The sequence below is a fragment of the Vulpes vulpes genome, chromosome 10, assembly GCF_048418805.1.
Source record: "Vulpes vulpes isolate BD-2025 chromosome 10, VulVul3, whole genome shotgun sequence".
Lineage (NCBI taxonomy): Eukaryota > Metazoa > Chordata > Mammalia > Carnivora > Canidae > Vulpes > Vulpes vulpes.
The window spans coordinates 56,435,960-56,450,772 of record NC_132789.1 but is presented as its reverse complement, the minus strand read 5'-3'; the positions used below and the strand labels follow the sequence as shown (position 1 = coordinate 56,450,772).

Sequence of the window (14,813 nt, the reverse complement as noted above, 5' to 3'; positions counted from 1 at the left end):
CTTCATATTTGGACTTCCTATTTAGACCTAGCACGGTCAAATAAATATTATCAAATTATTTAACGGTCAAATAAATATCATCAAATGAGTGAGTGTGTGACATCAATGACAGGCCGAGTGCACTCTGCGACCAAACCCTGGAGTCCAAGACCCTGAGCTAGACACAAGGACCGAAAGGAAACTGTAGGTTTCCAAGATTCCAGATAAATTCCAAGATTTATTTAATGCATGCATGAATATTCAGGATAGTAGAGTTGGGCCTCCAACCTCCCCATAGCGCTGGACTACAACTCCCAGCATACAGCCAACCTCCGTGCTTGCCGTGCATCCTGGGAAAAGAGTCCGCAGCTGTCCATTGGCTTCGCAGGCACAGACGCACGCACGGAGATTGCGCAGATCTCCTCGTCTGCGTTCCATGGAACTCCTTTCGAGCCAACAGGTTCTTAGGCCTGAATAGCCGGTAGGATTTAAGAGCAGCCCCACTTCCGGTGGCGCCGGAAGCAGCCGGAAGATGGCGGCCTCCTCCTTCCGCGGGCTGGCCCAGGCGAACGGGAGGAGTGAGTTTCGTCCGAAGCAGCCGAAGCCAGAGAAGCGAGGTGAGGTCGAGTGAGAACCGAGACTCGGGGGGTGGGTGCTGCGTTGCGGCTGGCCGGGGACGTGGCGTCCGTTCTGTGGGGTGGAGTCCGCCTCGGGGCCGGGGGGTGGGGGGGGGAGCGGGGAGGCCGGGGATCGCGGCCTCCGGGGCGCCCCTCGCTGCCCTGCTGCTCGGGCTGCTCCCGCGCGTAGGCCGGTTTCCGACGCTCCTGCAGCCTGAAGGCGGGGACGGAGGCTGCCGAGTGGCCGAGCCGCCAAGGGCCGGCTGTCAGAGCCCTTGGCTTCAAGAGATCGTGAAACCCAGGACCAGGAGTTTTTTGTTTTGTTTTGCTTTTTTAAGATTTTATTTATTTATTTATTTATGTATGTATGTATGTATGTATGTATGTATGTATGTATGTATGTATGTATGAGAGGCAGAGACCGAGGCAGAAGCAGGCTCCATGCGCGGAGCCCGACGCGGACTCGATCCCAGGACCCCGGGGTCACGACCTGGGCCACAGGAAGATGCTCAACCACTCCTGGTCCCAGGACCAGGAGTTTTAACAAATGATGTCGGAGATCGTTTATGCCCTTAGGAGACATTTCATTTCATTGAGAGGAGACTTAGACCGAATCACCTTTGTGTCCTTTTAGACAGACCGGTCACTCATCTTTTCTTTTTTTTGGACTAAACGTTTCTTACAAAATGGGAAAAATAATACCCGTCCTTCCCACATTTCACAGTTGTCATGAAGGTGTATGCAGAAGCAAGGCACACGGAAACTCCTTGGAAAGTCTGAAACCATGTACCTACCGGTGATTGGTAACAGAGTTTCCACCAGAATATCAGCTTTTAAGTCCATGTGTGCGCGTGTGCACAAAATATACATGCCTCTGTGTATATATATATATATATATATATATATATATATGGTACACACACACAGGCGGCAGTTCAGGAAAGTCTAACAGGTTATTTGTATTGAAACAAAGTGGTATTAGGATCTTTGACTCTAAGACCATGTCGTACAGTGGAAGTTTCAGAGCAGTGCTTATAGGACTGTAGACCCAAGGAGGGTCCCTGCCCTTAAGGAACCTCGTCCTATGAGGCTGAAGTGTAGACGGTTGATTTTAATAGTGTGTTGATAAATAATGACGGAGTCGTGTTCTTTGTTGAATCATCTAAAGAGCGTGGGAACAGGAACTACAGAGTATTGGGAAGCGTGTAAATGTATACATATAAGATTTTTTTTTTTAATTTATATATTCATTAGAAACACAGAGGGGCAGAGACACAGGCAGAGGGAGAAGCAGGCCCCACGCAGGGAGCCCGACGCGGGACACCATCCTGGGACTCCAGGATCACGCCCTGGGCTGAAGGCGGCACTAAACTGCTGAGCCACCCAGGGATCCCGCATATAAGCATTTTTAAAAATGTCCACAAGAAGGGTAAAATCTTACGTGTATATTTTTTCTCTTTAGATGAATCCGAGGAGCTCCTCACTGTTCCTGATGGTTGGAAGGAACCCGCTTTTTCTAAAGAGGACAATCCCAGAGGACTCTTGGAGGAGAGCAGTTTTGCAACTTTGTTCCCAAAATATAGAGAGGCTTACTTGAAAGAATGCTGGCCTTTGGTACAGAAAGCCTTGAATGAACATGTATGCACATTTTATATACTTATTTGAGATTTTGCTTTTATGCCTTTTTTTTCTTAATTTTTATTTATTTATGATAGTCACAGAGAGAGAGAGAGAGAGAGGCAGGCTCCATGCACCGGGAGCCCGACGTGGGACTCGATCCTGGGTCTGCAGGATCGCGCCCTGGGCCAAAGGCAGGCACTAAACCACTGCGCCACCCAGGGATCCCATATGCCTTTTTTTTAAAATAAATATATATGCTGGTGGATTTTTTAAAAAGGTACTAGCGCAAGTAGTTAATTTAGTTCCTTTTTTGGTGTTTTGTTTTTTTAAAGAAAGATCTTTAGAGTAAGTGTGTGCACCTACAGGCATGTGTGAGTAGAGGCGGGGGGGCAGAGTCCCGCGTGGACTCTGCCCAACACAGAGCCCGACGTGACATTTCATCTCACAGCCCTTGAAATCATGACCTGAGCTGAAATCAAGAGTCGGATGCTTAACTGACTGGGCCACCCAGGTGCCCCTGGTTCCTTTTAAACAACCTAGATATAAGCTTTATTCTTATAATCCACTTGTTTTTAATTTTGTGAGTAATAGATTACTTTAAAAAATTCACACACCTTTAGAACTTTAGGGATCTCATGGACTTTCTGAAACTCATCTGTGAACTTCAAGTTCAGGATGCCTGTTCTATACTGTGATATTTGCCATGTTTCTGTATAGTTTGAGTTGAGGCATGTTCCTGGATGATTTCTTAATTTTCATTTTAAATGGAAGGGGTAGGGTGTGGCCAACTATCCCCTGTATGTAGCTGCTGCCATTTCCCTAGAGTAATACATTTGTTTCTGTTTTTCAAACTGGATTGAAACCCATTAGTAGAGCAAGAAATCCCATTTAATGGATATAATGAGCCTTAAAAAAAGGAGTGCATCCAAAAAATAAAAATATGTATCACATATGGTAAGGATAAGTTTCATTTTATGAAGTTTTTGGTTCATTTATATATGTGCACGTGAGAACCTGTGCACACACCAGGTTGTGATATAAAACGTGTTTCTCATCTAGGTGACTGCTCCAGCGTTTTGTGCCCGTTAGGTATTAGGGTGGTTCAGCAAACCACAGGCTGTTTTACAGCTGTCTGCATCTGAGATTAGATTTGTAAACTCGCAGAAACCCAACCTTATGTTGAATTGTTCATCATTCACTACACTGAAATATACTTCACAAGATGCTATCAGAAAATGACATTTTAATTTGCTTTGTTGAAATCTGTTTCTTCCTACTAAGAGTTAATGCCTGATTTTCCAGTTATTTTTTCTTTCTGAACCTATGAGAATTTGTTTTTACTTTGTATTTAACTAATACAAACCAGCTAGAAGAAAGTTTGAAAGGAAAAGTCTGTTCTTAACCCAAAGGAGCAGATGGCAGATCAGAGCCCCGTCCAGGATAGAGGAGCTATATATAGCTTTAGATTTTCACCCTAGGGATCCCTGGGTGGCGCAGCGGTTTAGCGCCTGCCTTTGGCCCAGGGCGCGATCCTGGAGACCTGGGATCGAATCCCACATCGGGCTCCCAGTGCATGGAGCCTGCTTCTCCCTCTGCCTATGTCTCTGCCTCTCTCTCTCTCTCTCTGTGACTATCATAAATAAATACATACATACATACATAAAAGATTTTCACCCTAGGTCTTAAGTATGACCTCATTTGCATTGATACATATTTTTTAAACTAGAAATCATCTTTAAGTACAAAGTTCTAAAGCCAAGTAGAAATGGTTTCAGTGCCTAAGTTTCTTACATTCTTTGAAATATGAAAGTAATCAAATGTTCATTATTTTTATCAATTACTCAGCTTCAAGGGGGGGAGTTGATAGAATTAGAGCTTAATTTACAGTAATTAATAGTTTGATAGGATAGGCTCTGTAATTACCTAAAATTGAATTGATTTTTAGACAGTTGTGTATTTGCTCTTTGCTTTTCGCAGCACATTAATGCAACCCTGGACCTGATCGAGGGCAGTATGACTGTTTGTACAACAAAGAAGACTTTTGATCCGTATATCATCATTAGGGCCAGAGACCTAATAAAACTTTTAGCAAGAAGTGTTTCATTTGAACAGGTAAATTTAGAATTACAAAAACTTTGCTGTATTTGCATCAACTTTAGAGATAACATATAACACTGCATCCCTCCGTCTTTTTATTTTTCTGGTTAGATTTCATTAGCCTGGGCCTTGAAAACAAATGTGTTTGTAAAGAATATTGATGGAATATTTTCTTCGTTTTTCCCAAAGGCAGTACGAATTCTTCAGGATGATGTTGCGTGTGACATCATTAAAATAGGCTCTTTAGTAAGAAATAAAGAAAGATTTGTAAAAAGAAGACAACGTCTCATTGGCCCCAAAGGATCTACATTAAAGGTACTTGTTATCAGTGGAAAACTTGAGTCTTTCTCTGTCATTAGTTTTTCATTGTACTGAATTTGAGCTTATTCTTTTGTTATAGGCTTTGGAACTGTTAACAAACTGTTATATTATGGTTCAGGGAAACACAGTTTCAGTCATTGGACCTTTTAGTGGCTTAAAAGAGGTGAGAACTATTTACTATCTTCATTTAATTTTCAGCATAGAACAAATTAAATAATTTGGTTATAATAGTTGTTTGGATAATATTACTGTTTTTCAAATACTATTTTTTTTGGAATGTGGTTGCTTTGATTTCCCATTGGTAAATACTTTGTGCTTCATGTTATTTGAGGGAATCATCACTCCTAGATCCTAACATAACATGGCCAACCTTTGGCAACTAAGGAAGGATCCACTCCTGAGTTAGAAGGTCTGCACATCATTTCTTTTTCCACTACAAATTTTAAATGAGTATTTAAGATTTTTAGTCTGTAGCACATACAGGAAATGTGTAGTTACATGTGCTCAAGTGATTAGAGAATTGAATGGTGACATTATTTGCAGTAACCTATATAAACCAGTAGAGGTCAGATTCTGGAAACTTCTTTCCTTTAAAATAGTTTTTTTTTTTTTTTTCTTTGTCTGAAGTTTAGTGTAGTATTTAATGTTATGAGAAAATCTGTGGAGCAGTTACTGTGTCTTAACTCCTTTTGTTGTCTGGATCTGGCTGCGAGGTCTTGTTCCCTTTCTAGGACCTACAATAGTTCTGTTGGACCTCTTCTAGTTATCTGTCCTCTTCTCATGTGGCAATAATAATAACTTAAATATATTGAATATCCTGTGGTTTTGTGAAGTCTAAATATATTGTCTTATTTAATTTTTACAGCAGAGCCTTGAGATAATTTTACTTCCGTACTACAAATGAGAAAGCAGAAAAAGGACAGTTAGGTGACTTTCCTTTACAAAGTGGCATTCCCATTATTGAGCCCGTATTTTCTGACTAAATCTAGCTACTTTCTTCCTAAATTCCACAGTTCCAAAATGTTGTTGTATTAGTTCTATATGTTACATTTTAGCAGTAAGTTGACAAAATCCATTGCTTCTAAGAGAAGTTGACTATTATGAAAGATCTAGAGGTCACCCAGAGCAGTTGAAGGCCTACTGTATTCAATTTGGGAGTCATTGCCTGGTTCATAGGGTATGTTGCAGTGTATTAATCCCCTTCCACTGAGTTCATTAAAATCTTTTTAAATGACTAATTCATTTTTCTTTGCAAATTTCAGGTTCGAAAAGTAGTCCTAGATACTATGAAGAATATCCATCCAATTTATAACATTAAAGTGAGTTAATTATATGTTACTGTAACAGTGATTGTCAGACTTCTTTTAGGTGCAGAAACTTTTCTTGAAATTAGATCTTTTATGGAAGCCTAATGCACAAAGCAGATAAAGCAGAATTATTCAGGCTAGAGGTAGAGTTCTGCACACTCAACTACCCTAGTCCTGGAGTTATATCCGTGGAGGCTTAGGTCTCTGTGCTGTGCCGTAACGTATGGTATAGTTCTGATACGAAGGACATACGCTTCATGAAATTAGTCGTAGATGATCTCAATCAGGTTTTCTTGGATTATGGGCCCATTACTATATTTGAAGATGTGATCGTTCAGAATTCTGCCCTTTTTCTATTAGTAGAGTCTGGACTACGTCAGATTGCATTAACACTATTTTTTTTTATTTAATGCTCAAATTATAAACTCTTTGAGAGATCTGTTATATCCTCATGTGCTCAGCATTCATGATTATACCTGGGAACATATAATTCATGATTATACCCGTTGTTATGAACTATTTCATGAGGGTATTTTTGAAGCAATCCACTTAAATTTGATAAAGTTACAAAGTCACTCTTAGATTGGGATGGAAGAATGATTTTGAGTTGCCTTGGGGCATTGAAGATAAAGAGAGCTGCTAGTCTTGTATCTGATGCCCGGTTTGCATCCTTTGATGTTCCAGTGTGTGCAGAATTCACATGGAGTGGGAGAAATGTGAGAATATTGATTTTGTCTGATCAAGAGAAAGTTTACTTTTTTCTTTCCCTGTGATAATTAAAGTGCTACCCAAAAACTTCCAGCTTTTAGGGAACATTGCTAATTAAGAACTCTCCCTCCTCCAATTAATATGTATTTCAAAGACTTTTTTGTTTGTTTTTTAAAGATTTTATTTATTTGAGAGAGAGAGAGAGAGAACAAGTGATGGGTAGGGGCAGAGGGAGAGCATGAAAAAGAAGCAGACCCCCTGCTGAGCAGGAAGCCTGTTGCGGGGCTCGAGCCCAGGATCTGGAGATTATGACCTGAGCCACCAAGGCACCCAAATTTTAAAGGTTTTAGTGAACTAATGGTTGAAAAGCTGAGTTGTCTCATCTCAGTTCATTTTAACAATTCTGCATTTTTTAATGTTTTTCTTTTGTTTTTGTTTTGTTTAGTTTTTGTTTTTGAGAGAGAGCAGGGAGAGAGGGAGAAGCAGGCTCCCCACTGAGCAGGGAGTCTGACATGGGACTCGATCCCAGGACCCCAATAATTCTGCATTTCTTAATCTAAATTTCTTTTTTTTTTTCAATATTTTTTTCTTTATTTATGATAGTCACAGAGAGAGAGGCAGAGAAACAGGCAGAGGGAGAAGCAGGCTCCACACACTGGGAGCCCGACGTGGGATTGGATCCCGGGTCTCCAGGATCGCGCCCTGGGCCAAAGGCAGGCGCCAAACCACTGCGCCACCCAGGGATCCCTTAATCTAAATTTCTAATGGTTTTCTTGATGCTTGATTTGGGATTACTTTTCTTATGGAATCTTTCACTCCTACTGAGGAGATTAAGAACTACTCATTTTAATTGTATTATTTATAGGAATAATTTTTATAATGTCTTAGTTTGACAAATGTATTACTTATAAAATTAAAAATTCTTTCTTTGTTCATGTATCACCATGACTAAAGACCTTAATGATTAAACGAGAGTTGGCAAAAGATTCTGAATTAAGATCACAAAGTTGGGAAAGATTCTTGCCACAGTTCAAGCACAAAAATGTGAATAAACGCAAGGAGCCAAAGAAGAAAACTGTCAAGAAAGAGTACACACCATTCCCACCACCACAGCCAGAAAGTCAGGTCAGTATTAATGTTGAATTTATTTACATTAGGGGGATACCATTTTAATCTATTTTGTTAGAAAGTTTATGGAGAGTTATTTAGGTAGATTTTCTGTGTGTGTGTGTGTGTGTGTGTGTGTGTGTGTGTGTGTGTGTGTGTGTAGGTATAAGAAACTAAAAGTAAGTGTAAATAGGCTTATTTTGAGCTAAGTGTGGGTGTGGGGAGTAGGGGCTTCACAGTAAGAGTGTAACCTCTGTCTAGGTGGTTGCTGTCAGTTGTGCCCCTGTGGCCACAATAAACATCCCATGGATTAAACAACAACACAACTTAACCCTTAGTGCTCTCACTCTGCCTTAACATCATTCTTGTGACCATGTGCTATATGCTCCAGTTTTGAAATCTTAAATTCTAACATCTGTACCCCCTCTTTTTTTTAATTTATGAGGGCTTCTCATTTGGTCACTTGTTTTCTGGCTTCATTTTTTTCCCCAAATTCCCTTTTCATAAATAAATAAATAATTAAGTAAATAAATAAATAAATGAATGAATAAATATAAATAAATAAAATTTCCTTTTTCTCTCTGTCTCATCACTGTTTCTTTTATGCTGCCTTTTCCTCCTATCACATCTGTCCAGCAGAACTCTCAAACTTGGTCAGTCCTAAAATTTGACTCCTTTCCCATAATGTGGCTGCTAAACATATTTGGAGAAAGTCTTTGGACTGTACCCACTATAATGTTGCGTTTCCAACCTCAGATCCTCACTGTTGTCTAGTAGTTCTGTGTGTCCTCTTAGTTCTTGAAGCACCCTCCCACCTCTAGCAGATGACACTGTATTTTATTGTATGGCAGAATTTAAGACTATCAAGTGAGAACTCCTTCACCTTCCTTTTCTCTCACCTGTAATCTTTTTTCCATCTACACCAGTCCTTTCTTCACCTGTTCTTTGAATTCTGTCTTCACCTATCTCCTAAGGGATCTTACATCATGATTCCCTACGTTGGCTGTATCGAAAGGTCCTTCCTTTCTACTAGTTCTTTGTTCTCAGCATAGTAACACATCTCTTTCTATATTTGGAGTTTGAATGTCAGAGGTTTGATGAAGGTCAGAGTGGAAAAGTGATCATGGTGATAAAACAATGGAAGTGTTGGATCATGAGGTCTATTCTGGAAAGGGAAGCAAAGAAAGGCACTGTTAGTTGGGGGAAGGTAGAGTGATCTTATTACTCAGGCGTGCTTCCATAACACCTGCTATCCTTCTTATGGGCCTGTCCTCTAGTTAGTAATTGTCTTACCTTCCTCTCCTGTGACTAAACTTCTTAAAACAGTAATGTCTCAATTGACTTTTCCTGCCACTTACTTGCTTCGTGACTGGCAATTTATTTAGCCCACCCATGCCTCAGTTTCCCCTGTACATAAAAGGGGAATAATATAAATAAATATCTATCTCAAAGGATTGTTAATGAGGGTTAAATGATCAGTAATTGTAGTTTAGTAATTGTAAAGAGATTAGTAATTATTACGAGTTTAAAACATTGCCTTAGATATAATAATGCTGTGTAAGTTTGAGATAAATCAGTTCTATGTGGGATGAATAAGCTGTTGCTTTCTCTAATTAGTGTTGAATTAGTCCCCAAATCCTAACAACTCTTGCAAATACTGCTTTGGTCTCCATTTCTCTCAGAAACCTGCAGACATTTCTAAATCGTAGCCCACCCTCTTCACCTGGCATGCACATTTCTTCAAGCTTACCCCATATCATCCTTCCAGTTTCCTCACATCTTCCTGAATCATTGATGTTCCATCCCACCTAAAACAGCCTGCTGTATATTTCATGAACACATCACCTCCTTTCCTACCTCCATGCTTTTCGCATGTATTCCCTTCAGGTTAGAGCACATCTCCTTTTTTTTATGTTACCACCTTTATGAATTTATCAAGGATTTTTGACCTTGCTATCTTTAACTCAAGGGCATTATGCATTTCCTAGGAAATGTCTTTTATCTACCTATTTTCTGATGTAATTGTAAATCATGATTTCAACAGATTGATAAAGAATTGGCTAGTGGTGAATATTTTCTGAAGGCAAGTCAAAAGAAGCGTCAGAAAATGGAAGCCATAAAGGTAAGACTCTGTCTAGCTCACGACATTGATAGCATATAGTTCATAGAAACTTGAATTCCTACTTAATGATAAATCGTTCTTACTAATAATGCAGGCTAAACAAGCAGAAGCTCTCAGTAAGAGACAAGAGGAAAGAAACAAAGCTTTTATTCCACCTAAGGAAAAACCAGTTGTGAAACCAAAGGAAGGTAAATGCTTGTTTTCCAGTTATTGGTATGATGTTAAAGTCTGTTACCTGAAAAGTAAACCAGTAGTGAATTTGTCCAAATCTCTCTGTTAACTAAAGAAATTACCGTTATCTTTCATCAGTTCTCTTGACATTTCATTAACCACTAATTCTAGAGATGAGGTCACTGAGGTGTCTTATTAGCAGCTAGTGCCTATTTAAAGAGTATCCTGGATTGACAGTCCTTTCCTGACCTCTGATTGTGCTGGGCAAGGACTCGTGAAGCTATAAACTAGAGCAGTGAATCCTCTGTAGATGTAAGAGTAACTAAAGCACCAAGCTCCCCAAACTCTGTTATCATGCCTCAGAAAGAGCTTATCAGAAGTTACACTTTTCTTCTCTCTGTTTATGTGATTTGTGGCTTTAAATTCGATCCCTTTATTGTTACGGATTTCTGATGACCTTGGGCTAAAGGACACCATCAAAACAACAGGAAGGTCTTGGGGCTTTTAAAAAGACACCCAGGGTGGGGCGCCTGGGTGGCTCAGTCAGTTAAGCATCTGACTCTTGGTTTGGCTCAGGTCATGAGCTCATGGGATGGAGGGCGCCTCCCCCCGCCAGCCTGTCATTGGGCTCTGCTCAGTGGGGAGTCTGCTGGAGGATTTTCTCTATCTGCCCCTCCTACCATGTGTGCTCTTTGTCTAAGATTAAAAAAAAAAAAAAAAACCTCCGAGACTTGTGTCTTTTCTTCTCCATTCCTAGCCTCATTTGATCCATCCATTCCTCTTCTACATTTTCCTTCCCACTAGTAACACTTGTGCTCTTTCTGAAGTACTTTTCCAGAGTAGCCAGTGCACAGTGAGGGGAGGGAATCACTGGCATCACTGTACCTGACCTGTTGGTCAAAACCAGACCTATTACTATTTTAGTAATAGTCTGTTTATAATGATTAGGGATGTAGCTGTTTCATGATAGTGACGGCATTAAGTCTGATAATGTTTTATTTTATGATTCTCCTGTGCTCTGAATACTGTTTTTTAAATGGTGAGGAAAAGCTACAGTTTTTTTCCCCTCTCTCTTTATTATTCAAGCTTTTGTTATTGAGTCCATGGCTGGGTTCTGTTAGGGTCTCCAGATATTCTCAGATTATTACCTTTATTACCAAGGCCTTGTTAAATAAAATTTTACTAGTCATTCATTGAACTAATATTTGGTAAATTTTATTTTTAAGTTTGAGGGTTTTTTTTTTAAAGATTTTATTTATTCCTTAGAGAGCATAAGCAGGGGGAGGGGCATAGGGAGGACGACAAGCAGACTCCTTGCAAGGCAGGGATCCAGACTAGAGGCTCAGTCCCAGGACCCTGAGATCATGACCCAAGCTGAAGGCAGACACCTAACCAACTGAGCCACCGAGGCACCCTATTTTTAAGGTTTTATGTATGGTAATAGATAAAGTAGATTTTGATCTAAATCTTCATGATTAATTAAAATTATGGAAGCTAGAAGGGCTACATGTTAATATTCATGAAATGTAATTTTATGTTATTTTAATGTGCAGAATGGAAAATTGGTATATTAATGAGTATTCTATATAAAGTTCTAAAATATGGGAAAGAATATAAAAATAATTACTACCAAGTGCAATTTAAGGGAAATAAATGCAGCTTTAATATTGAATTTAGTAACTGAAAAGCTAAACTATAATGCCATTTGCATGTGTACTTAATGTATTTTTAAAGTACTTTATGATTTGTTTCATCTTAAATGTCTTTCATTTAAGCAGGTGTTTTATATTTTATATGACATCTCACCTATTACAGTACTCTGAAATTATTGAACCAAATACATGCTTTATGTTTTATTTGGTAAAATCTAAAGAATTACATGTATCATTTTTAATTTGTCTAGCTTCTACTGAAAATAAAATTGATGTGGCTGCCATCAAGGAAAAGATTAAAAAAGCAAAGAATAAGAAACTGGGAGCTCTTTCAGCTGAAGAAGTTAAGCTTAAAATGGAAGCAGATGAAAAAAAGAAGAAGAAAAAGTAACATTTAAAAAAGTCCCTGAATGAGAAGTCATTAAGCTATCTCCTTTTATAAAGGATTTTGAAATACTAGGGCGTTAATAGCCTATGTGTGAGAAGGAATACTCTGATTACATTTTCTGAGTTTGTGTCATTCTTCAAAATTGTGTTTGTATAAACAGCTGTTCTTTATAAATATAAATTATTGTATTCTCTGTGTGTTTTTTGAAAAATTTAATGCAGAGTGATATATATGTCTTTGTATACATTATACCTTATCTGTTTTGGCATATTTTGCCTAAGCATGATTTTAGGTGTAGTTTTTATAAAGGTTTTTGGAATGTAACTATTGTAATTATCCTTCAGTTCAGTGTTCGATGCCACTGGTTAGTCTTTAAATAAAATCATGTCCCATCATTTGGGTTTGAGCAAAATAAATGCAGATTTTACAGTGCTCTCTTTAATGAAAACAAGTAAACATTTAGGCTTATTTCTTAAAATCTTATGTTTAAGATTAAACAACCCATAAGCAAAAAAAGCAAGACCTCTTAAATCCCTTAATTACTATTCTGAGTCTGGGAAAATGGTAAACCAAAGACCTCAGATTGCAAGCCAGTGGGGAAAACCAGATGTTCAGAATTGAAGCAGCATGCAACAAGTTACATAGAAAGTTTTTACTAACGAGGGCCAGTGGAGTTATTTAGAATCACCTAAATCTAGTATTCTATGCATTTTGTAGTTTTAGAAGCTGAGCACACACAGGCTGGGTTACTTAACGGAAAGTCACAGCTGTAGCAGCCTGAAAACAATGCTTATTCATAGAAAAGTGAAGAGTAAAAAGTGAGTTTATTCTAGAGTGAGGAAGTTGGAACAGTTTTTTCTTTTGATAAAGGGTTTACTGTGACATTTTTTTTCTGAAATGTTTTAAAATTAGAAATAAATATACCCAACCGTTATTTTTAAAAATAACAAAAACATAAGAATGAATTGTGTTTTTTGCTGGATTATATTAGTTCAAAAGAACTAAATGAGGTATCTATGCTTGACTCAATTGGTTATTCTAACACTCGATGTTAGGTTTGGAGGGCTAACAATGAGAAAGAGAAGTATCTGTTGCTTAAAAATATTGGCCAGTCGGGATACAGAATAGAGGATAGAGGAGTAACCTGTAAAACAAACATAAATATCCTCTTAAATGTTATTTCTCAGAATGCAGTAATATAATTCACATTGATCTTAAAGGCACAAAGATTTATGTACACACATAACCTGTGACTTTGTCTCACTGTGGGTTAGCTATAAAGTCAGACAAGAAATACCTACTGGTGAGGTTATTTTATTTTTTATTTTACCACTACTGTAAGTGGAAAATCGTTTTATGTGCCATAACCAACAGATAATAAATACAATTAAAAATCAAACCATTAGAATTTAAAAGTAATAATTATTAGTAACAGTCAACGTGAGCAATTCATTAAAATATTTTCCTGGAAAGAAGTTCCTACCTGAGAAGAATATACTGTTTATGATCAGTCAGTAATAAAGAGACTGTGACCTCTTACAGGGATTTGGTTCTCATAATGTAATTACTCCACAACTTCCTTGAGCTTTATTCAGATTTTGACATTCAGAGCAGCAGGTAGAAAATTCTACATCCTGCCTGAGCCTTATGGAAACTTTTTTTTTTTATTAAATAGATGCCTTTTCTACATTAGTTCTGTGCCAGCTGCTGTTGGAGTCTGTGGTGGACCCCAGCAAGGAGCTGCCTGGGTGTCTGAGCATCCCTGAGCGTCGCCCCTGTGCTTGGGCTTTGGTGGATCGCCAGGGAGCTGCTGCTGCTTTAACTTTTTGGCTTTTAATACCATGAAATCAAGGATGTGCTGTGCTACTTCTGTTCTTTCTTCAATGTTAAGTATTCATCTCCTGAGTATTGAAACAAATGTACATTCATGCCCTCGCTAGAATCCTAACAAGGATCAGTTGCACACCCGACACATTGTGCAGAACCATCCTGATTGGGCCTCCACGGGTATTTATTAAACCTGCCAGTGCTACCTAAAGGACCAGAAAGGAACTTTTTCTCTAATATTTGTCATTATCTGTCAAAGATGGAATCTGTTAAATAAAAGCTTTTATCCTCTAACCCTTACCCTTATGCACAGTAGCGTATTTGCCCCTTAATTTTCTTAAGGACCCAGAGATTTTTCAATACCGGACCACAGCCTTATTTTCTGAATTTTTATCCCACAAGATTAGAAGCCATTTCAAGCTAGTTCCAAGGGCAAAAGCTAAAACTCCAGGAACTTTCTTCTTGACGTATGGAGTTGTTACGAATTACTAGATTTTTAAAGACAAGGAATATTTTTAAAGAAAATACACCTTCAAATTAGTGCTTATTTGCCAGCCCGAATAGAATGTAAGTGAATTAGGTATAATTCCTACCTGTTTGGAATTTAGAATCCAGTGGGAAAGAGATAACCAGTAGCAATACTTAAATTACTCTTTAATTTAAAATAATTGTTCATTTTCGTCACAGATTTTTAAATATTTTTATTGGAGTTCGATTAGCCAACATATAGTATATCACCCAGTGCTCATCCCACCAAGTGCCCCCCTCAGTGCCCGTCACCCAGTCACCCCAATCCCCCGCCCACCTCCTCTTCCACTACCCCTTGTTCGTTTCCCAGAGTTAGGAGTCTCTCATGTTCTGTCTCCCTTTCTAATATTTCCCACTCATTTTCTCTCC

General features: G+C 38.7%; 1 protein-coding gene across 1 annotated transcript; it reads left to right on the top strand.

Annotated features, from left to right (window-relative positions):
- The first annotated feature begins 386 nt into the window (after positions 1-386).
- KRR1 (KRR1 small subunit processome component homolog) lies at positions 387-12,505 on the top strand. The gene is made up of 10 exons (XM_025992122.2): positions 387-596; positions 2,059-2,234; positions 4,194-4,328; positions 4,503-4,628; positions 4,714-4,797; positions 5,897-5,953; positions 7,604-7,774; positions 9,801-9,878; positions 9,973-10,066; positions 11,953-12,505. The coding sequence occupies exons 1-10, from the start codon at positions 512-514 to the stop codon at positions 12,090-12,092; spliced, it is 1,146 nt and encodes a 381-aa protein (XP_025847907.1). The 5' UTR covers positions 387-511; the 3' UTR covers positions 12,093-12,505.
- Positions 12,506-14,813: the final 2,308 nt, after the last annotated feature.